Consider the following 26149-nt stretch of genomic DNA (forward strand, 5'->3'; position numbering starts at 1 on the left):
CTGGTGCTTTTTAAAAACAAAACTCACAATAGTGTTTGTGCTGTTTTTCATTTTTCATAGACCTTTCCCCTCAATCATGCTGCAACTGGTTAGATTATGTATTAAAAATACAATATAAAAAAGAGGGAGGGAAGATGTAGGGGTAGACATAATACCACAGAAAGTACAGCACAGACAAATAGGCCAAAATATCCTTGACATTACTTTCCCCTTTGTTCTAAATGTTCTTCCAATTTCAATAAAAACAAATTGGAATACTGCCTGGGGTCTACTAAATCATTAGTAAATTAAGAATCTGTTTTTAATAACATTTCACTTGTAAATAATGCATTAATTGACTTGCTTGAAAGTTAGCTTGAATGTTAGAAACTCTGGCACTAAATGTGTAATGAAAGAAGTGCGCCGTTTGAGGAGGCTGCATGGTAAATGTAACAAATTAAATATGACAGTTGATATTTGTGAAAATGGTGATATAATTAGAGGACACCTGCAGCTGTTTTCCAACCAAAACAACAGAAATTAAACATGTATAAAGTATGTGTGTCATATTTTCTCTTGGCACGTTTCTTTTATTCTGTTTAGGGCTTTTTTTAATGTATGTCTTTCTATTTTTTCCTTACCTTTTGTCAGGTCATATGGCTAACAGGTGTCTACTTACCCAACTATACCATTTGTTAAATCTATAAGTGATCATTTTGCAGTGTAAAGACAAAGAACCTGAACCTTATTTACCAAGCATGAGATGGAAGTTACTAGAGGACATGACACATGCCCGAGCATACTTTAACCCTGGATGATTGGGAGTAGTCAAGAATTATACCAGGACACTTCTGTGCAGTCCTCGCCTGCAGATAGCTCCATTTTTTATTTCTCCACCCTTGCTTTAATAGTCTTGGTGGGGGTAAACTAAAAGGTGATGTGATGCAATGTATAAACATTGCAAATGTGTAGTGTTCCTTCTTGGCATGTGTGCAGTTGAAAGAGAATATGATGCTGCCCTGGCCATCTCACAAGGGTTTTGAACACCAAGTTTCTAATGATAAAGGAAAAATATGAAGTTCTTGAACAACATAGATCCCCATGCCATGCCACTACTGGGAAAGTGTGAAGCAAATTGACCAAAGATGGCCAAAAGTGATACATTTTTGACCTGGAGCCAAAGATTCTGGGTATTTCAGTTCATGGACTCTTTTCCATCTGTCCTTGCTCCTTTCCAGTTGGTGTACAGACAACATCCTGCCAAAGGAGATAGAATTTGGACTTGCAAAAGCACGAGTCTCTAGACTGACTCTCTTCAGACTTACAGCAGTAACAAGGCAGTGGAATCACTCAGGTATAAATAAACAGAGTCTAAATGGAACATAAAATTTGACTCTTACTTAAAGCCATGTGACTATTTTTCTGGTGTCAGCATTAATGGGCATAGAAACTGCACTGTTGGACTGGGCATGAGGCACATTGCAGCCAGTACAACTTCTGCTCCCATAGATTCCACCTGAGGAAGGACTTCAAGCTGTCCCAGAGTTGCTTTTGCTAGGCTTTGACATACAATTTCCCCACAGCAAAAGGAAAAATAATACAGGGCAAGGCAAGCTGTCCTCACCAAAGAGACTCGGATCTCTCTGGGGAGTTTTCTCTGTGGCTAAGGCACATAGAGAAAACTTAGGTGGGGAAAGTCTCATTGCACCACCCAACCAGCTGTGGATACTGTAAATCTTCAGCATGCCCTTTATCAGCTGTCAGAAACACAGACATTCATAAACAAAGGAGAGCAGAAGACTAAAATTCACTTTAAAATAAACAATGTGGACTTTGATTTGGAATGTGCTAACAGGATAGATATGAGCTATTTAAATAAACATACCAGCCAATTGTGTCAACTTTGCTTTGGGGGCAACAATGCCTTTGTTACTGGGGTTTGTATCTGTCTTGATTAGAGCCATGTCAAGCAGCTGTTGAGATTGACTCTGATGACAGATAGGAAGTAATGTACATGACACTGGAAGCAAAGTATCATGGAGACAAATTGTGTGATGGCTGAGAAAATCTTTACAGCTTTTTCAGATATGGCAGACTTCTTCCCTGTAGATGCAAATATATTTATTTGTCTTAAAGTTACAGACTTATGGCTGCTCTTGCAGGTACCTGTTTTTAAGTAATAACTTCCATTCTCTACTGCCTCCCCTAGCCCAAGCAGGGGGCTGTTTCCACCCTGCAGTTTCTGGGTAGCACACTCTGCATGCTCTGTTTATTCCTATAGTGGTGTATATGACAATTATGGAAGAGAAGCCATTTGCTGCCTCCAAGGACAAGGCAGTAATAAAGTTCCACAGAAAGTGCACCCTGCTTTCCTTGTTATAAATCACACCAGTACATAGTCAGGCTAGTCCCACCTGCTTGCATAGCTTTCAAGATGTGTTCCTCTTTAAGCTGATTTTACAGGTACTATTTCCTGCTCATCATGTAGATCTCAACTAACTTGATGTAATTGATGATGGAGCTTGGTAGGCAGTGATATAGGAGAGGTGCAGCTCACAGGGCCAGGTTCCAAAGCTCTGCTGTGTCAGCAGTCACTCTGTGACTCTGTTTTCAGGAGCAAGATCTTCACTATGTTAAAGCTGAGGGGGGGTTCTTATTCTTTAAAAGAACTATTTTCTGCTCCTATTCTCTGTGTGCTTTTGCATTGGTAACCAGTAGTTTCTGTGGGGCAAATGTATCAAGAGCTGCATTTCCCAGGTAAAAACCACGAAGTAAAATCTATTACAATATTTGCCAGAAGGAAGAAGTTGTTCAGCCTCCCTTCATGTTTCACTTGTACAAGAAGTTTCCCATCGATATCAAAGCTGATAATACACCTTTGTTTTGGTTCCTTTGTAGGGTGTTTTGCAGATGCTGACCTTCTGAATGGATCAGGGATCCATTACAATTTTTATTTCTTTCATCAGTATATTCAAACACTGTAGGTTCTCAATTTACCTAAAACCCCTCTTTGCTTAAATAGCATCAGCAACAGAGATGATGACTCCAAAGATGAATAGTTTTTTATGGTCTAAGGGGAACATGCCTAGGAAGATGGTCTTCAGCTTGTTGTCTGCAGGTTTGCAGCAGCGAATCAGAGAACCAAAGCTACAAGGGGTTTGATTACATCCGTATTTGCTTTTCAGGGACAAATTTGTTGGCTTAAATTAAGCCTGCTAAAAATGTGGCCAAGATTTGCCTTAGCCAAAAAAATGCCCATTCCTTGCCTATGTAATGTTACACTGATTTGAAGGTTTTCTTAGCTATAGAGTGCTACAGATCAAAATACAAACCTAATCATTAGGAAAAAAAATTAAAATTAAAAAAATATTATTCCCAAACATAAGGAAGATGTGCTGGCTTAGTTAAATAAGGCACAACTGGTATTATTTAATTAAAATCTAGAGTGCAGCTGTTAGGGGAGAATCTAGCCAGTTTCAGATAGAAAAATATGCCCTAATAATGAGTTTCAACATCATTTTGATGCTAAACTCAAGAGTATGGTAGGTGTGAATGTTTTGCATGCACATGCATATGTATACATACACATCTGTGTCTCTGACAGAGGGAGGAAAGACAAATGTGTTCAAATATGTTTTCTGTAGTGAGGGAAACTATAAATAAAACTAGACTTATGTGAGCCAGCAATAAGGAGGCTCTGAGGATGCACAGTGTGTGCTTAGAGGGTGAGGACAAGGAGAGGTGATGCTGGGAGCTGCTTTGCCTATGCACATAAGCTTGGGTTTTCTGTCTTTGTCCACCCAGACATACACAGTGGACAGAAGGAAATGTCATTGCTTTGTTTGTTGAGAGAAGAATCATTGTAAATATGTGGGTTTTCAGTTTTCTCCAAGAATTATAAAGATGTGTTTATTTTCTATAAAGAATAATTATTAGTTAATTGCATTTCTGCTGTATCTAGACTTACTGGGCTAACATCTTGTTTTGCTACCTAAAGCAGAATATTTCAGCTTTTCAGAGAAATAATTGTATGTATTAGTCTGGCAGAAAAAAATAGCAACTTTTGGAGGATGTTTCTGAGAAACAAGGCAGTTATGTATACCAAGGAAAGAGAAACACAACACTGGGGGAAGTTTTGCTGCCATTATTATTATTTATTATAGTAACTATTTATACAGCACTGTAATTTTGTGTGACATTCTTCAAAGATTAAAAAAGGCAAGCAGTGAGACCCTGAGTACACTCTGCTGCACATACCTGTAGCCATACCCTGCTACACATAGTATCTGACTGAGTAAGGACTGGGAAAACTAAACTAAGCTACTTTTCTCCCCATTCTTGGGTTGGTTTGCCAATCCAGGTTTGTGAAGCTGTGTCTTGTCCTGTCCTTACTAGATTTCTTTTGCAGGGCAGGAGATTTTTGAGCAAGGCCTCACAAGACAAGGAGTTCTCAGGGAAATAGAACTGGTTTTCCTTCTGCTCTCTTGAGCAGTGCAAAGCTGCCATACAGAGGGCTGGCAATCAGGCCTCATGGTAGCTGTCACAGGGAGCTTGCAGTGTGCAACAGAAGGATATGGAAAAGGACCAAATGGAGCAAAAGGAGAAGCAGGCAAGAGAGGTTAAGCTCTAAAATAACTTAAGATCATTTTATTCATTACACCTTCAGATGGAACAGTACCATCCATATGTGATGAAAAAGGGTCTTGATGGTATTTTGATGACAACATTCTTTTATTTCTGTTCATGAAATAATTGACATTTGCAGAATTTTACCCTCCATGTAACATTTGTCCAGAACAGGTATAGGTTTCCTAAGATTTTCTTCTCTCTCTGTTATTTTACAGCTTCTGTGTTGCAATTGTTTGGTCATTAAGAGCAAATAGTTCACCTTTTCATAGTTCACCTTTTGTCTGTGAGTGAAATTCACTTCATTTTGAAATAGGTTTAATTTGTCAAGAGATAGTGGTGGATGCTCTGCTTTCCCTACATCCACAGTTCCCATGTAGGACCTTTGGGTAGCAATCCCAGACTTTTTCCTCCCCAGGTTGCTGTCAAAGAATATGCAAAATCACGAGGGCAGCTAGCACGCCAAAAGCAGAAAGCAAGGTAAAATGGCCTATCAGAGGGAGCCTGAGGTGGGGAGGTGAGGCAGGGAATATATTTGAAGCAAAGTCTCCATTGATGCAGATTCAAATTTAAAAATCTCGAAGATGAGAGGGGGAAAAAAATCAAACCACAAAATCTGGGGTTTTTTTCAGTAGTTTTAGTCCATATAAAACAGCAATGCTTAATGAGAGAACTAAAGACCAGAGGAGAAAGGGGGACCTGGAGAACGATAGGGTAAGGCAGGAGGGCCAGGTCAGTGCTAAATGGGACCAGGGCACAGGAGCCTGCAGGAGGAGGGAGCTAGCCTAACTGCCAAGTGGGCATGGCTGAGTGCAGGCGAAGGAAAACTTGCCCTCCAAACTCTTTCCCCAGTCATATTGGTTTTCCTGCTCTCATCTGTAACACCTGGAAAAAGAAGCATTACAGCTCCTGTTCTGTCCTGCCTGTATGCCCTCAGGGATTTTGAACCACAAGGAATCCACATGTTGTTTGGAGCCACTGAACTGTGCAGGGGAGGCTGCCACCAGGAGCTCCTTGGGCTCCTCTTAACATGCCTACTGTGCCTCCTGCTCCTCCCAGGCACAGTGAACTGAGCTGAAGAGCCTGAATGCTGAATATGTTTGTTCTTGACAAATTAAATTAGATCCTTATATTTAAGGCATATTTTTCTATTTTATCTACTGCCTGAATCTCAGATGCTGAAATATTCACAAAGCTCTTCGTTCTTTGGGGAGCAAGAGATGGGTTTTCCCCAGTGGCACAGTGATAGCTTCTGATCCGCCAGCCTCCCGCTGTCCACTGTCATTGCAGCTCACAGTCAGTGAGTGGCCCGAGGAATAGCTGGCACTCAAGGACCCCCCTCCAGTGCCCATAACTCTGAAACTACATGACATCTTAACCTTTATGAAATTTCTTCAAGACAGCATTTTAAAACACCCAAATCTTTCCTGACCTTTACATCTTAGTAGAGGGGGTTTGTTTTGTTATTTTTTTTAAATTGATGTTCCTATATTTCTTTTCTTTTGCTGTGGCATTTTTAAGCTGGTTCAAGAGGAACTTTGCTTTCCCTTACCTTTCCTTGTTGTTGAGCTCAGTCATTAAGGGAAAGCACTCCAGACTCAAGCCTAACTTTATAATGTTTTTGTGTTTGTGACATTTTATTTCTCTCAGCCAGTGGGAAGTTCTTATCCTTTTAATTTGTAAACGGTTAGGTTTCAGTTTGACTCTAGATGCCACTTCCTTTGTGGCATCTCGTCCTCATTCTCACCTGTTTCACCAGGCTGTGGCTTGGTGATTGTGTATCAGAGGTACAGATGATTCAGGGACTCGCCCAAGGGGATCAGTGATTGGTGCCCTGGATCATCAGGAAGCTGACCCCTTTTCATATGTGGGGAATCAAGATATCTTCAGGAGAAAGCTAATGGTTCAATTTGACAGTAATACCCTGCCTAAATCTAGAATAAATCTGTTGAGTACTTCAGCAAAACTGATAGTGCAGAGCTGACACAAGCAAGGAATCATTCCTGGCATTTTTACACAAAGCTGCGAATATTTGTAAAGGAAAATTGGAAACTCAAAAGCATTACGGTTTTTTCCTATGGCACTTGATCCTGTTACTGTAAGTAGAAGCTCTGTATCCTGCAGCATGCAGTACTCTCCTAGAAGACCTCTTTTTTTAGATAGGGAAAACTCTCCACATTTGTATCTAGTCATTACCTAATACAATCTCATCAAATCTTTCATGATATCAGGCAATTACAACACTCAAGGCTCAGAGTCCAAATACTCTCTGGTGGTCCTTTTGGATTTGTTTGTATAGTATAGTTCTGTTGCAACTGAGAACACAGACACAGCTTTGTAGGCACAAAGATGAGTTCTGCTAAGCCTGTGTAAGTCCCTGCTCTTTAGCCCAAAAAAACTGAAGGTCAGTTCAAAGCTGCTTGTTGAGGGAAACTAATCCTGCAAACAGTACATTCACTGGCCATTATTTCCAAATCCAAACTATCTTATAGTCATGAAATGGAAAGTTTATGGGGAAAACAAATGCTGCATTTATTACTGTGATGCAACATTCATAAAATATATTTCATTGGGGGGGAGTTTACACAGGGGGTAATGAGATTTTTCCTTTATACATTATTTACAACTGCTTAATCCAGGTGCTGTAGGTTATTTTTTTATCCCTCAGTTTCACAGCTACAAAACACTTCAGTATTTCTAATTTATTTCTGCTTACAATACAGATGTTCTCAATTGTGTCTCTAACTACATTTCAACTGTTATGATCACTTTTATTTGTTTGTGTCACTGTACACTTAGAGGTTGAATGTGCACTGCACAATAGTCAGGTTCCAAGAAGGCTGTAAAAAGCCTCTGGTGATTTAGTTACCAACAAATTAAACTATGCCTAACAGTAATATCTTTATCATTAGTGGTTTTAATCTTCAGATGATTTCCTTGCTGTTTATATTGCTCTGTGCATGGGCTCTTATATCTTCACATAAAGGTTTCATCCTTTTAAACAGCATTTTTCAAGATGACCATTTGGAAACAACATTTGGAGGAACATTTGGATTGCATCCTCTAACTAAATTTCCAAGCTGTTGGTAACGGACTAAAGAAAATGTGGTCTGCACTGAATACTAAAGAGCTGCAAATGTAAGTGCCTTGAAGGTTATGTGTAAATATTGACTTTTTTATTTTATTTAGCATACAAAAATGAACTTGCAATGTTGCTTATCTGATCATACAGCAGTGACTGCATCTGCATCATCTGAGATATATTCCTCACACTTCTGACTTTCATAGGTGTTCCAGAGTTTTCCCTCTGAGGATGTTATTTGATGTCCCTGATTAGGGAACAGATATCTGGGGATTGTGGGTCCATATAGGAACATGTCAACCAAGAGGCAACAAATGGAAGCAGGAAAAAAAATCCTTTCATCTTCAAAGGCCACGTTCTATGTGCAGATATGGGTCCCAATAAAACTATTAAGGTTCTTTCCTGAGATGTGTAATGGGACTTTAGGGCACTCAGCATCCAGCAAAACAAGGTCTTTGGTTCATCCTAGAGGAAGCACAGAAAAATAACTGTAACATTAGATACACCCCAGCTGTTCTTTACACTTACCCATACTGTCCTTTCCCCTTGAATGTGAGTCTGTTGTAATTTCTTTTTAACCAGAGGTTTCTGTGGAAATCTCAGGGTCTTTGTGTTTACATGCTTTTTTTCTTAAAACACTAAAAAAGACACTGATGTGCAGATAACAAAGCTTGCAGTTCTTCAGAGCTGTTTTTTATACTAAATTAATTTATATGTTTAGTACTAAAATGGTCACCACACAGTTTGTAATTCCAGGGCATGAAACATGAGGGTCCCACAATATTCTCCTTAAAATCTAGTCAGAAAGACATGAAATCTTGGCTGTTCACATGACAGATCTAGGTAACTGCTTCATAAATGGTACTACAGTCACCAAAAATCTACAGTAATGATTTGGGAACACATTAGTTCTCTCCCTGGACAGCCTAACCTGAACACCAACACTATCAAGAATTTTTCTAAAGTATGTGATTCTCCTTTTTAGTACTCCTAGTTCCTGCATAAAACCCTGACATGCTGTTTACATGAGCTGGCTGCCTCTTATGCTCCTCTGGGGGTGTCTTGAAGATTTTTTTTTTTTTTTTTTTTATTTCCACATGTGAGAGAAGGATTTAATAAATTGCAGAATCATAAATTTCATTAAGGGAGTGGGAGGAAGAACAGTAGTTTCTTTGTGCTACATGGTGTCTATGTAATTTACATAAATATTACCTTTTTCTTTAGCAGATAAAGTAATTAAGAAATAACCAGCATGGCTCTTGTTTGGTCATCCTCCTTGTTCTTCTATAAACTTAATTTAATATATTCTTCCTTTTACTTATTTGCTAAAAAATTCGGACTCTCCTAGTCGCCTGTTTTTATTGGACATGGTGGTGAGCCTTGCCAAGAGGTGCAGTACTCTGCCTACAGAGCTACTTTGCCCAAACCAGAGAGTTTGTCCCTAATTCACTTGTCTTGAAGAAAGCCAGGCATCAAGGTAATCAGGCCATCATGCATTTGGCAGGTCATGCACAGTATGGAGAACACATGTTATTTGTCCTTTTTAATTCGTTTTTCTCTGCTTTGCAATAGAGTGAGTAGCCTCATTCTGCAGTAGTCAAAGCTTCTGAGAAGGCTCCTTCTGTGCTTCCAGAGTAGTCCCATAGTGGCAGTGGAGCACTGTGGAAATAAAAGACAAGAGAGATATGCCAAGGATGAAGCGTGTTCTGGAAGGGATGAACCCGTGTCCCTCATCCCCAAATATGACCAAGGTTGATCCTGTGGTGGCTGGTAGGTACATGTGTCTGTCTATCCAGTCTGTGGCTTCTAGCTGGGCTTATGGAAAGGCTGCTTTGCAGAACTGACAGGGAAATGTCCCGTGCCAGCCAGATGAGTGACAGTGCTAGAGTATTATTGAATGACCTGGGATTGTCTAACCTAAACAAGGGTCTTAAAAAAGATAATGTGGCTTTTCAACTACACAATAAACACTGCTACAAAGAAAAAGATATCAAGGAAATCCTTTCATATATTCCTGAGGAAAGTAAGTCCCAGCAGGCTTCAGTTATGGTAAGAAAGATGTCAGTTAATCATTAGTAAATACTTGGTGTTCCAGTAGGAATCTGGTGGCTTACAGCAGTAGATCAGGAAGCCACAGGTCTTTGTCACTGGACAACTTTATGAATAGGCTAGACAGTATCTGAAAGTAATGACAAAGGTGTAACAGAGCCTTTACTGACCTTGTGTGCCTGGCCAACAGAGTGGTCAACTGAAAGCCAGTGAGCACCTAGTGAGTAAAATCTAGCAAGAAACACATAGATTCAGGTCACTTTTGCCACTGGGAATTCAGGATGAGGTAGGAAGCAGTGAATCCCTTGTGCATTTTGACAATGGGAATCTCCCTCAACTTTGGAAGCAGATTTTTGTCAACACAAAACACTTTTCCCTTGCCAAACCCATACACTACCTTCATCTTATCTAGAGAAAGCTTCAGCCAACTGGCTTTCATCCATATCTTATCTCTGCCAGACACAAGGAAGCTGTAACATATGGCTTCAATGAAAAGGAGACATAGAGCTTGGTGTCATCAGGATATTGATGACATTGTAGCCTATGCCATTTCACAATATCCTCAAGTGGTTTCATATGGGTTTTGAATAAGAAAAGTAACAGCAGTGAACCCTTTGGTACTTTAAGCTGAGAGTTCTGGGAGAGAAAAAAACATTTATCCATGCTTTTGGGATCTTCTTGACAGAAATTGTCAGAACACTTCAAAGACTTTCTTCTCTCCTGTCAGCCATTTTGCCACAAAAGCAATGTGAAACAGCAACAGGAAGCAGACATAATGTCTGGACTTTGGTCTGACTCAGATGCAGTGGCAAAGCACAGGAAGAATTAGCAATATTAAGTTAAAATAATTTATTACAGTATGTATGTGTATGCATGTGGGTCTGATGAAGTCCTGTAACCATACCATGACAGAAACTTCCTACCTTTGCCATAAAATTGCTAATGTCACCAATCTAAACCTACAATCTGACTATTAAGTGGAAGAATAAACATTTTTGAAGTTTAGGAATTTGAATCTCAAGAGCTATAAAATTAGAATATTCAGCACAGCTGCTTGTCTACAGAGGTCTCTCAATGAGATCTGCCTTAATAGGTCACAAGACGGACAGATAATTTCTTAGTTGGTTTAATCAACCAGTAAAAGTAACAGGTGAAGTGATGGCCCTTGTGTGAAAAAGGGAAGTTAGATCCCACTGATAAAATGGGGGAAGAAGATATAAAATCTCACATCAGTATTAGCAGTTACTCTGTAGGCAGATGTGTCTTTTCCCCTGGGCTTACATCCATCTGGAGTTCCAACCTGCACTGTGCCAAACAAGATTAACTTAAATGCCCAGCCATTTTGTTTGGAGTGTATTATTGGTATCCATCTTTGGTTGGTATACAGATTTGCTAATAGCAATGGTATCCAGTCTTGAAAGGTCTTTGCTTCTTATTTAAAAAACATATCTGTGTATTATTCATGTGTCACATTCTCTGTCATCAGTGATGACAAAACTGCACTGAAATGACTATATATATATGCCTGTCACACGCCTCAGCTATGATAATAGAAATAAAATAAATACTCTGGAATCTAGTTAGCTCAGCTCCCTCAACCATTTCAACATAACCACAGGAAGGGTGTCCTAGAGGTCCCAGATGCTCCACTGGAAGTCTTTTCAAAATAAAGCCATATTAGTAAGGCCATCTGACTTTTCTCCCTTCCCTGCTGCGATATTTGGTGAATAAGACATAAACCATTCCAGTGAAATGTTCAGGCCTGAAAAATGGTACATTTTGCACCAAAATCATGGAGGATGACAAGTGCCTGAGCAGAGAAGGAGATAGATGAGTGAGGTGTTGAAGCTGGCCCACCACCATCCCACTGTTACAGAGAGAAAGGGAGTTCTACGTACAGGAATTGATGTAGGGTAGATGTGAAGCAAAGGAGTGACATCCATCTTGTTTTCTTCTAAGAGATGCCAGCTGAGCTGGAGTGATGCTGTGCAGTAGATTGCAATGAAAACATGCAGCTTGTGATAAGCTGACAGGAGCTGGACTGAGCATAAATAGCTTAGAAACACCAGTGGGTAAAGGCAAAGCTTTTGCTTTTGTGTTTTGAAAGGACATATTTGCTATGCTTTGCTTTTTAGAATATAACACATTGTCTTAATACTAGCAACTGTATTTATAACACCTTACACTTCCCATGTGTCAAATTTTTGTCCTTATATATGCATGTTCTCATTTTTGGAGCTATGGAACCATTATAATTATCATTAGAACTTTGTGACCGAGGATATGAGACTTTCTCAGCATGAATGACTGTTTTCTCAAGACGTCCTGGCTGCAGTGGTGTAACTGTGCTGACATTTGCACAGACAGGCAGATGGTACCTGGGACATGTCTGATTGCACTGCAGACCTGAAGATCCTAGATGAAGAAGCCGAGCTGTGTTTTGGCCTGATTTATAAGAAAACTGCTTCTCAGCAAATGTAGCCTGTGTTATCCTCTCTGCTAATGCAAAAAGTGGTGAGCCACAGCAAAACAAACCCACAGCTAAAACATATGTTTTGGCCAAGGGTCATAACAATTTGTATCAGTTATCTGTGTGTGTTTGTTCCATACCAACTAAAACAGTTAATGTCCTTGGGTAATACAGAACAGGGCAAACATCCACAAGTCTGATTGACTGTGGGAGGTTATAAGATATATCACAATTGGTAAATTGTGCTTGAAAACCATGCAGGATGAGAACAAAATGGTGTAACTGGGAAATGGTCTTCTAGAGGTGGAATCTGAATTTTGATTTCTCATTATGTGGTATAGTTTCCTCACTCTCAAGAGAGAGATTTTGCATCAAAGAAGCCAGCAGATGTTGTTAGGTTCACTGAGAAACACAATCCTTCAGACTGAAGGAGAGGGAGAGTAGGCATGGCGTGCTTTGGCGTACATGGGACAGCAAACAGATTCAGTGAAATCTAGTTGTTTCCTAATTTCAGTTCTGAGAATGAATCACATAATTTGCTACACATAACTGGCTAATGTCCACTAGCTGCTGACAAGAATTTCTGTCCTACTTTGTGATTGACAGCTAAGTAATTTGGATGGATTTGAGCTACGGGAGTTGTTGTGGTCTGGCCTGCTGCATCTTGCCATACTCTTTGCAGCTTTGCTACCAACTTCCTGCTATGGACTTCTGTGTTCAAATTCTGTTATTTCACTTGAACCTGTTTGGGAAAAACTCATCATTGTAACACCATTTTAGAAGTGGCTTTTCATGGATACAGCTAATGGAATTTATGCAGTAAAATGCTGCTACTGAAGTCCTCTGATAAACCACACAGACTAGAAAATTGCTGATTTAGGGTATAAGTGGATAGGATGGCAAATGTTATCATGCGTTTGAAACTGGTTTATGCATATACCACTCTATTTTTTTTAACAGTCCAGAGAATTACAGAAGCCTTCCACAAATATAGCTCTCTGTTTTAAGCACCAACATCATAATGGGTTTTTATATTCTTGCTCTGCTCTGCACTCATGTAGTCCTGGAAGAGCTCCATGGACTTTGAGAGTCAAGGCAATACTGCAATTATATAGAATTATAATGCCTTCTCTTTAGTAAAGAGATTAGGTAATGCAACAAAACCAATGAACCAAGGCCAGCTGTGGTGTAAACAGTGATTTTACTTCTCGAGCCAAATTCTTAAATGGTGGAAATGAACCTGCTGTGTTCTAACAAACCCTTTTTTTATCTCCTTTTTGTCAGTAACATAGACAAAAGGGTTGGAGTGGCAGCAAAAAAAAAAAAAACCTATTTAATATCTTATATGCGGCAAAACTCTTCTGCTGCATCTTTTCTTTGTTGCTGCTTTTCCTGCTCCATGCCCATTTCTGCACCTAGCAATGTGGGAGCTGAATATGGCCAAACTGACTATACTTACAACAAGACCCATCTATAAAAGGGCATTTGAATTAGTCATCACTTTGCCTATAGATTTCAGAAGTTTAGACCTCCAGCTAGGGCAGATGTAAACTTCTTCAAAGTATAAAGGCAGGGGGGTTAAACGAGTTTTGTGTAGCAACTGGGATCAAAGCACTGAGATAAACAGGTATGTGCTGATTCTTGTGACTAGGCCAGAAAAGCTCTCTCAGTGTTGTCCTGTGCTGCAGAGATATATCTTGTAATCAAGGACTGAATATTTAAGGCTTTGCATGCACACTTCTGTAATGAAACATCTAAGAGGTGGGATTGCTGGGCCTGCAACCAAGCTTTCTTGTTCTGTGGCTTTCTGGGATCAGCAAATATCTGTATGATGCCTGGGGAGAAAATTCTAAGCTGCTGAAGCCCCACCATTGCAGGTTGGTGGTGTTCAGGACTGTGGAGGAGTCCTGGCTCATTTCCATTCTGGAAGCAATGACTAGGAACTGCCCTAAGCCTCACGTTGTCACGTGTCACTGCACTGGTGTGTGCCAAGAGGTGAAGTAAGCAACACAGAGGGCATCTGGAAAGAGAGAAGACAGGAGAAACTCAGTTTGGCAGATGCTGGAGCACAGCAGGCTTCCAGCAGTTTATTTTGAATGTGTTTGTTTGCTAAATAACCATGCTTTACTGCAGTGGAGTATCTTCAGCTTCAGTAATATTTTGCTGTTATTATTAAAGACCAAAGTGGACAGCAGTTAAAGGAACATGGTGGTGCTCCTGACTAGGATTCACTGTTCATTAACCTTTCAGACACTGTGTGATTTTGGAAGGGCTGTTTATTCCTAATTTTTTCTAATTCTTGTAGTTCTCAAACATGCCTGTTTTAATAGCAAGAAGTTAAACTGCAGAAAGGTCACGTTATCTGGTTTGTGCATAGGCTGCCTCCATCACACTTGTGTGTAAACAAAGAAAATATAATTACAGCTCTGCAAATTTGAGGCCAAATCCTGCAGTTTAGTCTGCTCATCCTCTGCTCACATAAATGGGTGAGTCCTTGGGTTTTGCTTGGCTAACAAGTACCATCCTGTATTAACAGAGAGGAAATATTTTCTAGGATTTAGAGCAGCTGGAATATTGAATCCAGTAGACCAACTGAAACCTTAGTATCAGGGAGCAATGATTCTTCAGAAATGACTGGAGCTGTACCAGTCTTACATTTCAGGACTGAGATCAGAACCAGACTCAGTCTGCTGAAAAATAAAGCAGTTCTGTCATTTGCTGGTAATGAGGAATCACTTACCCAAATCATAAATCTATGTCCAGGCTGAAGTTGTACACTATAAATATGTTACATGGACTCCATGGGGTGCTCTTCTAAATAAGCTCCATAGTGTTTACCAGTAAGTCTCTTTTTTCTTCTTCATGCAGCTTGTTCTCTAAGGGTGACAGATGTTTCTCTACTAGCATTTTGATCCAATCCTATTAAAACCATTTTTACTTCCAGGAAGACTTTTGATCTTTTTTGTCTTCCAAAACTATTACAAATATTCACAAATTCAGGGTCATGCTGTATGTAACCACATACCTTTAAATCCAAATATTTGAGGTGGGATTTATGGGAGGGAGTGGCTTGCAGCAGGTTTCCCAAAACAGGGTATGAAGTGCTGGGAGGGAGAGGTAAAAAAGCCAATTATTAATTTTGTTTCTAACATTAGTACTATTTTTTATGTGAGAAGGGAGAGGATGAGTAGAATAGTTCTCCAGGGAGAAAGGCACAGGGAAGAGTCATTTGCAAACTTCTGGTTTACAGAATTTTAAAAAATAAATGGACTTATTCCTAGGCTGTAGATTAAGGTGTATTGTTCAGCATCAGCTGGGTCCTAGTTATCCCTGACTTTACAATGTTTACAGCATTCTCCACTCTGGTAATTCTGCCTCAGAAACCCCTTTGCCCTATATGAAAGTGCTGTGCACTTCTTGCTTACCAAGGGACTTAAGTTAATATAAGAGCACTCAATGTTCTAATGTTAAATGCCAAAGGACCAATACCTGAAAGGTCTACGACTAAAAGCATCAGACTACACAATTTCCTATTTACTATAGATGGTATATTTAGTAACTAATCATCCAACCTAATAATATAAAATAGTATTTGACAAAAAGGTCAAGTGTTTAATATTAGGGCTAGCAGAGTCATAAAAATCTATGAGGGGAATGCTCCATGGAACAGCCAGCCAGCTGCAGCTCCCAGCTCTGTCACTGTATCTCTCAGTTACTCCTTTCATTCTATAAAAATGTCACAGTCTCTTAAGCTCAAATGATTCCATACGTTTCCTGCTTCTGGAGGATGTAACTCTACAGTAGCCTCAGTCCCTGGTTGCCAGGCCAAACAGCTCTGTCTCTGGAAGTTTCCTCTCTGTAAATCTTCCAGATCTCTTCAAAAAGTGTCATAGTCCATGGTGTAAACAAAAGTTCCCTGGATATTGTGGAGAACTCTGTATTTTATAGAAATCCTATTAGGATGCAATGAAAGAGACTTTTAAAATTAAATAATTGCTTTATAATACCTAGCAGACTTTATGCTCCAGGTTCATCGGCCAAATGGACCTCAGCCAGGGGAGTGAGAGGGAGTGAACCAAACTGAGAGCTGGTGTAAATGGGCCCAACTTTCACATTCCTTTTGAACTTGACCAACACATGCAGGGACTAGAAGGAGCCACTGTTGCTGCTGATCTGTAGAGCAACCTGGGCATCAGCCATGTTTTAGAACCTCGTTGTCACTGTAAAACACAAAAACAAAACACAGAAACAGCAACTGAGACTAAATGCTGTACTCAGATCCAGACTGGAGGACACATGTGCAAGATTTTATTGTTAATACTGTCCTTCCTTAGCTCCCATCTCTCTGATACTTTACCCACACTGTTATTCATTACTCCCTTCATGACTGTTGGAAATTTGGATTTTTAATCATCTTCTATTTGCCTGCAGGGACCTCAGTTATTTTACTTCTGCCCATGGAATCCCACTTCAATTGCAGCTGTCTGAATTAACATGTTTCCTTGCTGCATCTCCTGGCTGAGGGAAGTGCAAGTGCTACCATGGCCAGCAGAACAGACAGGTGACTCAGTTCCATCTGTAACTCATTTTTGTGGCATTTTTTGTAAACTCATGTGGTTTAATAGCAAGTGGAGGAGTTTGGGTTATTTTTTTTTTTTTTTTGATCAGCAACTATATACTACAGGGTGGGGGGTGGTATTTGGAAAAAAAAAATGGGACACACCTTTTAATTCTCATGAAAGCATTTTCATGTGAAGCCTTCTTACAACAACAGAGTGAGAACAAGTTAAATATTTTGTTTCAAAGGGATTATCCCTACCCAGCAGGGAACAGCTGGCATAAAATGTTGATCCACCTCCCATTGCAAACAAGAGCCAAACTCCTGTTGATTTCATTGGTACAGAATCAAGCTCTTATTAAGTCCATGGTCAGCTTTGCACAACTTCTGTCTCTGTCTGCTTCTCTTACATATAGGCCTGACCCTCTCTGGTTGTGGAGAACCCAAGATGAGTTGTGGCTGTAGAGAAACTGAAAGCATTTTAAGATATAAATCAGTAAAATAGTATAACAGCTTTTTTCCAAATATGTTCAGTTGTGGAGTACATCACAAGCAGCCCCACTGACTTCAGTCTAGTCCATCTGTCTAGATAGCCAAATGACAAGCAGCAAGTTGTATCCATGATCTTGATTCACTAAAATGAGCCAGTTCCCTCTTTTTTTTCTGGGTTAACATGGCTCCTCTCTAGGTTATGTTTCATTTCTGTGTTCAGCCACTCGAAAAGGAGAATTTCAAGTTTTGTATACAGTTATATTGCAGTATATTTAATAAAAGAGCACCGGTTACTGTAATGTTTTGAAAGATATCACTCCCAGATCTAAGAGCAGCCACAAAACTTCTTATTTTCTCTCCAGAGCATTCACATCAAAGCATAGATGTATGTAGAACTGTTTAGAGAACATACATTAATTACAAAAAGAACTAGACAATTTTTATGATCCTAATCTCTGATATTGATAGGCTTCCTGTTACCCACATCCAGTCGTTTCATGGTTATATTGTTTGAATGTATTTCTGCTAAGTGGCAGAGCAGACTGAAACTGTTAGTGCCTAGGAATTGGGGAAAAAAAGTGATAACAAGTGATTGGGTTGTTAAGAGCCTCATTGTATGTGACAGTGAAAAAACTGGGTCTGTACTGTCATATGTCTTCTACAAGTTAGCACTATGAACAAGATGTTTTCATATCCTTTCTAATACTTTGAGATTGACCAAAATTTATCATAGCTACCTTCATTTTACTCAGTTAATAATGAATGATCAGTGAAACATTTTGGAATAAGAAAGCTAGATGATTCATGTAACCTCTGCTGTGAAAGGTTTTCAAAGTTTGAAACATAAAAAGAGAAAGTAAAGGTAGCTGTATCTTTCAAAAGACAAAAAAAAAATAAGTAGGAGACATGAGAAGTTTTAATTGAATAACATAGTTTGTGAGATCATCATACAGGTTCAATTTTTTGATAATCAAATTGAATTTCATTCATGTCCAACATTTGCATGAGTTCTCAAACAATGAAACTGTCATTGTGGGCCTTTCTTTGACTTCATGACCATCATGATTTTCAGGGATGAAAGTCATGTTTTGATGATAATGGTGTGATTGTATGGGTGTTATATAAACTGCAGTTTTTAACTGCTGGGGAAGGTGCTGTGTAAAAAGCTGTGCTTCTTCTTTATTAGAACTGATCCAAGATATAAAGAGTCCAAAGTCTTGCTCAACTGTTCATGGATAACAAGGTCTCCAAAATTTTTGCCACAACAAAATTACATAGCTTTCCTGTTACATACACACCTCTGATAAGTCTACACTAAGAATAAAGAGTCAAATTCTCTTCTGGAATAAAAATCACCATTTTTTGGTGTCTCTTGAGCTTCTATACCTTTTCCAGCAGAGACCTTGGTTACTATTACAGAGTTCATGTAAAGAGACAGGTATTTATCTCTTCAGATTCTACCATCAATGTTTGGAGACTTTTATCTTTGTGCCAGTGCACAGAAAGAAGTATAATATTATGCATTCATGATTTCATCATAAAACTTCAACTTTTGGAGCCTGTGGGTGGGGAATTAAGTATCCCATTTAGGTAGTCTGTAATAATAATTGTCATTCCTCTTGCATCTTATTCACAAGTGTGTAAGGGTCCTGTTTCTGAAAGACTGGACATTCTGAACCGCTGTTCTGGACTACTATCTTAGTCCCTGTGCTTTTGTATTGTTAGAGCTACTTCTTTTGAACTTCATGGCTGGCTAAAAAATTGAGCTATTCTAGGTTGTATTAATTATGAAGAGAAAGTGTAACTATGTATCTACAAAAAAAGGACAAAGATCTGTTTTTCTGATCACTGGACAAGTCAAACAGCTATAGAAATAAAATAAGTTCATCCTCTTGCCCATGAGACCTCTTTCAGCCAGAGCCCACTCCTTACACTCACCCTTGGCCTCTAATAGGGATGCACTGGCTGCATGTCCTGCCACCTCTCTTCATTTCTGCAGTGACTCTGTGGCTTTTCTTCCCACCCAGTCTGGTGGTCTCTCAGTGTAATATTCAGGAACTGTGCTTCTATCATAGTTCATGTCTCTGATCAGACTGGCCTTGTCTTTGCTGTGTGCAGTGACACGTGCCTGCACTTTGCTTGAAGACTAAGTATCTTCACCAAGCAGTTGAGTTGCTCCTTCCCAGCTAACTCAGCTGAAGGGCAATGACTACAACCAGCTCTGACTACATTTCATTCATACACTTCTACATCTGGTTTATATCAAAATTACTCCCATAATTCCTGCCATCATAAAAAAAACAGCCTGAAAAGAAGAGGAATAAACATAGAGTGGTTTAAAATTGTATACTAGGAATAATTAAATTCTTAGTAAGAGACTTCTGTCATTTCTCTATTTTCACTCACCATGAGGAGGACAGCATGTTCTCATCTCTGTAGAGTCACATAAATTACTTGATTAAAGTGCATGTTGCAGAGCTTAATCTGGACATTTGGAACCTCCTTGCTGATTTCTCAAGGTATTTGTTAGATGAGGGGAAAAAAAAGTCCTGTGCTTAGTTCATCTTCTTATATTGTAGATATATTTTCCAGACATTTGCAAATAGAGTAAAGAACAAGAGTTCTTCAGCTATTTAAAGTCTTTGAAAGAAGAAAGGCAGTTTAGATTACCAGCAGCCTACAATGTGCGTGGCACAAAAATGTCAGTTTTAATGGCAAAGTTCAGGATAAAACTGTGTCAGCTAATTTAATCATTTACCATGAAATACCAGTTATCTTAATCTTACATGCAGTCCTTAAGTCTGCTGCATATTTTTGTGTAATTGAATCCTGTCCCTAAAAGGGACAAAGCAGGGAATTTGCTTTTTAGTGAAAGTTAGGCTCTAAATGTTCCTGTTTATAAATTGTACTTGTGGCATTGTCAGATATTTTGATAGTGAGCAGCTAATATTTCTGATGAGTCTATTTATTCTCTGTTTCCTATTTGTGTTCCATGCTACAGAAATCATATTAGTATTCAGTTTCTATGGAACTTAACCGAATTCTCTGGAAAAAATCTGCAGATATGGTTCCCAGAACTTAAGGCAAATAAATTAATATCTAACCCAGATGACACATTTTATTCATGTGGTTTGCTTTCCGTCTAGATACCTGATGTATTACTTCATCAGCAAATTCAACAAGGCCAAGATGTCTTCATTTTCCTTCAGAGCAAGAGCTGTAAGAGCAGTGTGGTGGAAGGATTGGTCTTCTGTGGCCAGCCGGTGAGAACCCATCAACAGCTGTGATGAGCAGAGCAGACACAGGAGACAGGAGGCAGCTGAAGCCAAAGAGGACCCACGCCTGGAGCTGTGTCTGTGTGATTGGAGCAGAGAGAGGCCAGGACCCAAGGAAATCCCAGCAGCAAGGGAAAAAAACAGATTGACTCTCAGTGACTCATTTAGCTCCTGGATTGGACAGATCTCTCCCCTGCTGGCAATTTGGCTGAGCATCAATGGACAGATACCAGGATGAATAGCTTAAAATAATTAGGGGTTGGGAATTTGCAAAACTGCTAGCCATCCAATTCTTTACTGTGCAATGTGAGGCAGAAAAAAGAAATTACATTTAGGTTATTAAATATTAAGTCAGTGGATTTACTTCCATTTGGTGCAGAACAGGAAACTGGCTAAAATTCAACATTTATATCATTGTGTTGATGGTCTGTTTATCACTGAGCAAGTAAGTGCCTTTTGGCAGGTCAAGCTCTTTGACACATGGGGTAAATGTGTGCTTAATTTCTCCCAAACAGAAGAATTAATATAATAATAATTAACACAGATAGGAACAGAATTAAAATCAAGTACAGTCAGGAGTTCAGTTTAATGCCAGGTGTCTCACATTCTAGATGTTCTGGGGCCAGATTTTTCCTGTTGAAGGTAGCAAAGGTGTTGCCTTTGGCACTTATGGGAGCTGAAGTGGGCCTTGGACGTAAAGAGACAGGATTCCCTGTACTTTCTATTCAGTGCACAAAACCAGAAGCAACAGGCTCATTTAGTATCAGTAAAGGTCAGTTAAAATTATAGAGACATCCTTTGGAGCAAATCCTCTGCCTTGTATTTGCATATTTATGAATTAGAGATTACGACAGGCTATTTCATTTATTAGAGCAGCACTGCTATAGTTAATAGTCTGTCAGTACTTCCATTATAAACCCCGTTTTTCAGTGTTTAATATCTCAGCCATTTAAAATCACATCAGAAAGCAAGTTGGTCTTATGTTGCTGGCCAGGTGCAATTTTTTGTTATGGACTACTTTCAATAATGAAATACTGCTCATTATATATGCAGATAAGCCACAGCATTTCTGTTGGAGGGACATAGCAAGGTGTGTAGATTCATTGTGGCTTTGTTTTTCTTTAGGAAAGAAGGGAAAAGAGGGATTTGACCAATCATGTCAACTGTGGCCTTATGTTTGAAGAAGAGTTTTTCAAGCAACTGCTCTCACAGGAAACGCTGGTTCTCAGTGGGAAATCAGGTTGCTGTTTGCTTGCCAGTGGTGACCAAGGTAAACAGGTGAGGATGGTAACCCTGTCCCTCTATATTTCTTGTCTACCAGTCATGGGTGAAGCACCCCAGGCAAGAGAGCAGTGAACATAAAAGAAGATAAAAAAGAAGATAAGAAGATAAAAAGAAAATAGCAGTAACAGGAGTCCCAATTACAAATTCAGAAATCTGGCCTCTTTTTAAGTGTCTGCCAGCAGCAAAGTGCAGTACTGTCCTGACTTTATTGCTGATATTTGGGGTAGAAGGTTGCTAAGGCTTAAGGGGCAGTTATGAAGCAACTTGCACGTGTCCCCAGTGTCATTTATTTCAGGGGTCTCACATCACTCTCCTTCCAAACAGCCCCACTTTGCTTTCATAGAAGTCTTACTTCACTAAAAAGTAACTGCCTGGCAAGGGCAAATGTTCAGACTAAAATACCAATTTTTAACTTGCTAGGGCAGCAAAAATTTACTCTTCAGAGTAGCTGAAAGAAGCTGCTCTTGCACTATAACCTTTTGCCCTATGAAAAGAGAAACAGTCCAAACAGAAACTCCTAGGGAGTGGTTTGTTTTCAAGGTCTTGAAAATCATTTGCTGCCTCAGTAACTGACAAGTTAGAAATCAAACTCATTAAGAGAGAAAAAATGAAGCTATGTGCAAAATATCTTCAGCTCTTTTACCCCACAAACACAGTTGGAGGTGGGAACATAGTCCATATTTTCCATCTTTCTCACCATAAAGGTCTATGTGCACAACTGAGGGTTCCAGAGAAACTAGCAATGGCAGGCCAGAAACACTCCAAAACATATTCAATCCACTTGGTGCATTGCAGCTAATCAAACTATGCCCTAGGCAAGACCCAGGACTTGGCCTCTGTGCCACCTTCTGTAAATTTTGACTGAATTAAGATTAACAACAAGTTTAGAAGTTACATTACACAAACATTTTTTTAAGTGCATGTAAGACAAGATTGCAACAAAAGGTCTCTGATCTTAAATCGCCCAAATCCAAATGGTGAGCCAGACTTTTCGTCGAGTCTCTCATCAACATCATGAGAACCAAGAGACGAGATCAAGACACTCCACTCAGGCTTATGGAAAAATCTGTTCCAGATCCAAGTGGCAAGGGCTAATCAGTAGTGCTTTCTTAAAACAACAGCATTTGGGATCTTTCGTAACTAATTGCTAACTAAAAGTGCATTTTCCAGACTCCTTCCAGAGCTGCCATTGTAAAGAACAATCTTCTTTCTCTAGGCACATTACAGTGCCTTTTCAGCCAAAAATTATCTTTGGTCATGATAAGTGATAATAACTCAGAAGGAGGCAGACTACAGAAATTCTAATTATTTTGAATACAAAATTACTTCAACAATTTTTTAAAAGAGGTATAACCCAAAGTAAGGGGGGAGAGGGTTTCTGCCAAACATGTAGAAAATGTCATACATTTTAAAATGAAGTATTGCATGCCATTTGCTGGAAACTCTGTCCAGGCTCAGTAAGCTATCTGGACAGCATTGTTTACTAGATATATTTGTTATTCTTTGTCTTTAATTTGCAGTGACATAAAATCTTGCACAACTGACTTGAGTACATCTTTGAATGCTAAAAATACTAATTATTATGTAATTAGTCGACAGGATGTGTGTAATTGTGCAATACCAGCATTCCTGGGTGTGGTTAAGTACATAGGTAGAATGCCAACAGTCATCTAGATGTAGTATTATAAAATTACACAACAACATACACCCTGGGTGGATACTCTAATTATATTTTACATTTAAACAATAGCTACATTAGCAAAATGGAAATTATTATTTTTAAAAATATCTTCCCACAGGCATGGATCATAGTAGGTGATGGTAATAATATTGCCCAAATAGAGTATCTTCCATCTCCCAAGGGACCCAGACTTCTTCATAAACATACAAATAGGAGACAGAAATAAAGAGCCCTTCATTCACTCATAGCATAAAACCACCCCAAAACACGTGGCAATTGCTGAGTCGTGCACTGCAATAATTGAAGGCAGAGAACAGCCAGGAAGGACTTTCTATCTCATGAAGAATCACATGAGATTAACCAGAAATGTGACTAGAATGGTTATATTTTTATGACTTACCAGACATCAGGACAATCCTTAAACCATGGTGGAAACAGATCCACACAGTGAGTCAGATTCTTCTTTGAACTTACCCAGGAAGATCTAGATTACAGCCATCAAATGTCTTGAGCATTTGAGTTAATTCTGATCTCTGCTAAGATTTACTGTGAATGTGGTGTGAAAATCTGCTGCACTCCCAGCCAAAACCTCCCTGCCTGGTCACTGGTCATCCCTCATTCTTCCTGTGGTACAGCTGCAGTGACTGACAGGTAGGCACGTCACTGGGGCCAGCACCACAGAGATGGTACCTTATGCAGTACAAACAGAAAACAAGGCACACCAGGATTTACTCTCTTTTGATATGGTTTCAAGGTGAGAAATCCAGAACAATGGAAAGGTGAAAATTCCAACACCAAAAAAAAAAAAAAAACAAACAAACAAACAAAAAAAAAAACCCACCAAAGAACCCTATGCTGTGACTCATCATTAATGTAAAATGTCAGAGCCTAAAGCTCTGCTTTTTTCATGTGCCTGGGTGCAGAAGGGTGAGGTGCCCTCTGAGGATGATTTTATCTTTTACTTTGAGTCTGAAGATCTTGGATGTGGTTTGGCAAGTTCATAAAAATAGTGTGATGAAGTTGAGTTGCAATCTGGAAATGATACGTACAGAGATGTAAGAAAGCTTGAGGAGAAAACTGCAGATGCTGGCAGAAGAATCAGCAGTGCACATGAATGAGGTTAAAAATTGCAGACAATTAGCTACAAGATGACTCCTACTAAATAAATCATCAAAGACTTGACTACTGCTTCCAGGTTTCTACTGCGATATTAGCTCATTGGAACAGTCAAAAAGATGTTAATTTGGCCAAAGTTTTAGAAATGTGCTATTCTTGTTTGAATTAACAAATCAACAAACAAGGCCAATCTCTACTGTCTTGCCAAAGCTATAAAGCTTCTAGGGAAGCTATTATATTTAATGCTCAGGATCAAGGGCCCCATGATATGCAAAATAAGCCTCCTTGTGTTAAATGAAAGCTGCACAGGAAAGAAAACATGAGCTTGTAATGGAATTTCAGCATTCAATAAAGTGCTTTGGATGTCCAATTTAATAGAGAAGCACCATTTTTTCTTCTGTATGCCTCCACAGACCGGGCCTTACTCTGTTCTCATTTAGTTTAATCCAAGACTCAAAGTAAAAAGAAAATATTCCAATTGCTTCCAATAGGCATCCAGTCAATCTTGTGCCGTGGTTTTACTTAAATGTAAATTCAGTGCTAAGTTCCTCCCAAGAAAACGAGAGGTAAGTGATAAGAGTCTGCAGACTTAACTTTCCATCCTCCTGTTATTTGCTGATGATAGAACATATCCTTTGGCTTGGCAAAAACTTCTTAATTTGTCTGGTCTATCTGCAGGGTTGACTGGTGTAAAAAAATGCTCACCTCAACCTTCTTTATTGCTACATTGAGGCAGCTCACTACAGTTGTACTCTTTTCTACTGCTTGAGATTTACTTGTGTCCCTGGTGTGTTGTGATAAGCCTCTGAATGGCACTGCTGTGAAGGTTTTGTTCTTCCCAAAGACTCTCCTGAGGTTCAGTGAAGGCAAGTAGGGTTTGCTTGGGTTTAAAGGTAAATTGTGTATGTCACTATAATAAAGGGAAATATGCAAAGTGTTGGTTGAATTTAATAGGAATTTGGAATGTTTGACTTGTCACAAGGCCAGTTGGTATTATGTAGACTTCTGACATTGCTCATAGCAGGAGGACCTCACTCCATGGTGAGTGCCAGGTCAAGGCCTTGTTATCACATACATGCAATTTAAACCATCTTTAGAATTCAGTCTTAAGTCTTACTATCACTTAGTAGTATAAAATAAGAAACATAATCTGAAAAACACTAGAGAGAAATACTGAAGTTTTGCACATCAAAAAGGCTAATTAGAAACTCTTTTCTTTTATAACAAATAAGCCAAGCATATTGACATTAATTATAGGAAATACTCAAGGTTTGGAATAATCTATTGAAGAGCACAGATGTATACCAAATCCTATGTAAATAAGTGTATGCAACTGTTCTTCAGGTAACACATTTAATTATAAAAATAAGCTGTGTGTTCAGGTTTCTTTTTAAGGGGTTGAACATAATAAATTAGATTTCTCTCTCTTCCTTGTTCTTACTCAACACAGTGAGATAGTTATTTCTGTAGTTATATCTGTTCATCACAGCCTAACATGCATTCCAGGGGCTTGGAGCAGATTCTTCCTGTACCTGAA

General features: G+C 39.2%; 1 protein-coding gene across 12 annotated transcripts in view; it reads left to right on the plus strand.

The window, feature by feature from the left end:
• LOC128811770 (uncharacterized) overlaps window positions 1-26149 on the plus strand; it is a 499902-nt gene that overhangs the window by 443406 nt on the left and 30347 nt on the right. For 9 of the 12 annotated variants that reach the window (XR_008438457.1, XR_008438456.1, XR_008438459.1 and 6 more), the window contains 2 exons: window positions 20403-20519; window positions 21657-21809. Coding sequence is in view for 1 of the 12 variants with exons in the window: in XM_053985657.1 (XP_053841632.1) it covers window positions 21688-21809 (122 nt within the window). In the remaining 11 variants the exon portion in view is untranslated. Of the gene's footprint in view, window positions 1-7610; window positions 7744-9320; window positions 9454-20402; window positions 20520-20999; window positions 21810-26149 lie in introns of those variants that run through there. The other 3 variants (XR_008438461.1, XR_008438462.1, XM_053985657.1) reach the window with 2 other exon arrangements.

This window comes from Vidua macroura, chromosome 9, assembly GCF_024509145.1.
Source record: "Vidua macroura isolate BioBank_ID:100142 chromosome 9, ASM2450914v1, whole genome shotgun sequence".
Classification (NCBI taxonomy): domain Eukaryota; kingdom Metazoa; phylum Chordata; class Aves; order Passeriformes; family Viduidae; genus Vidua; species Vidua macroura.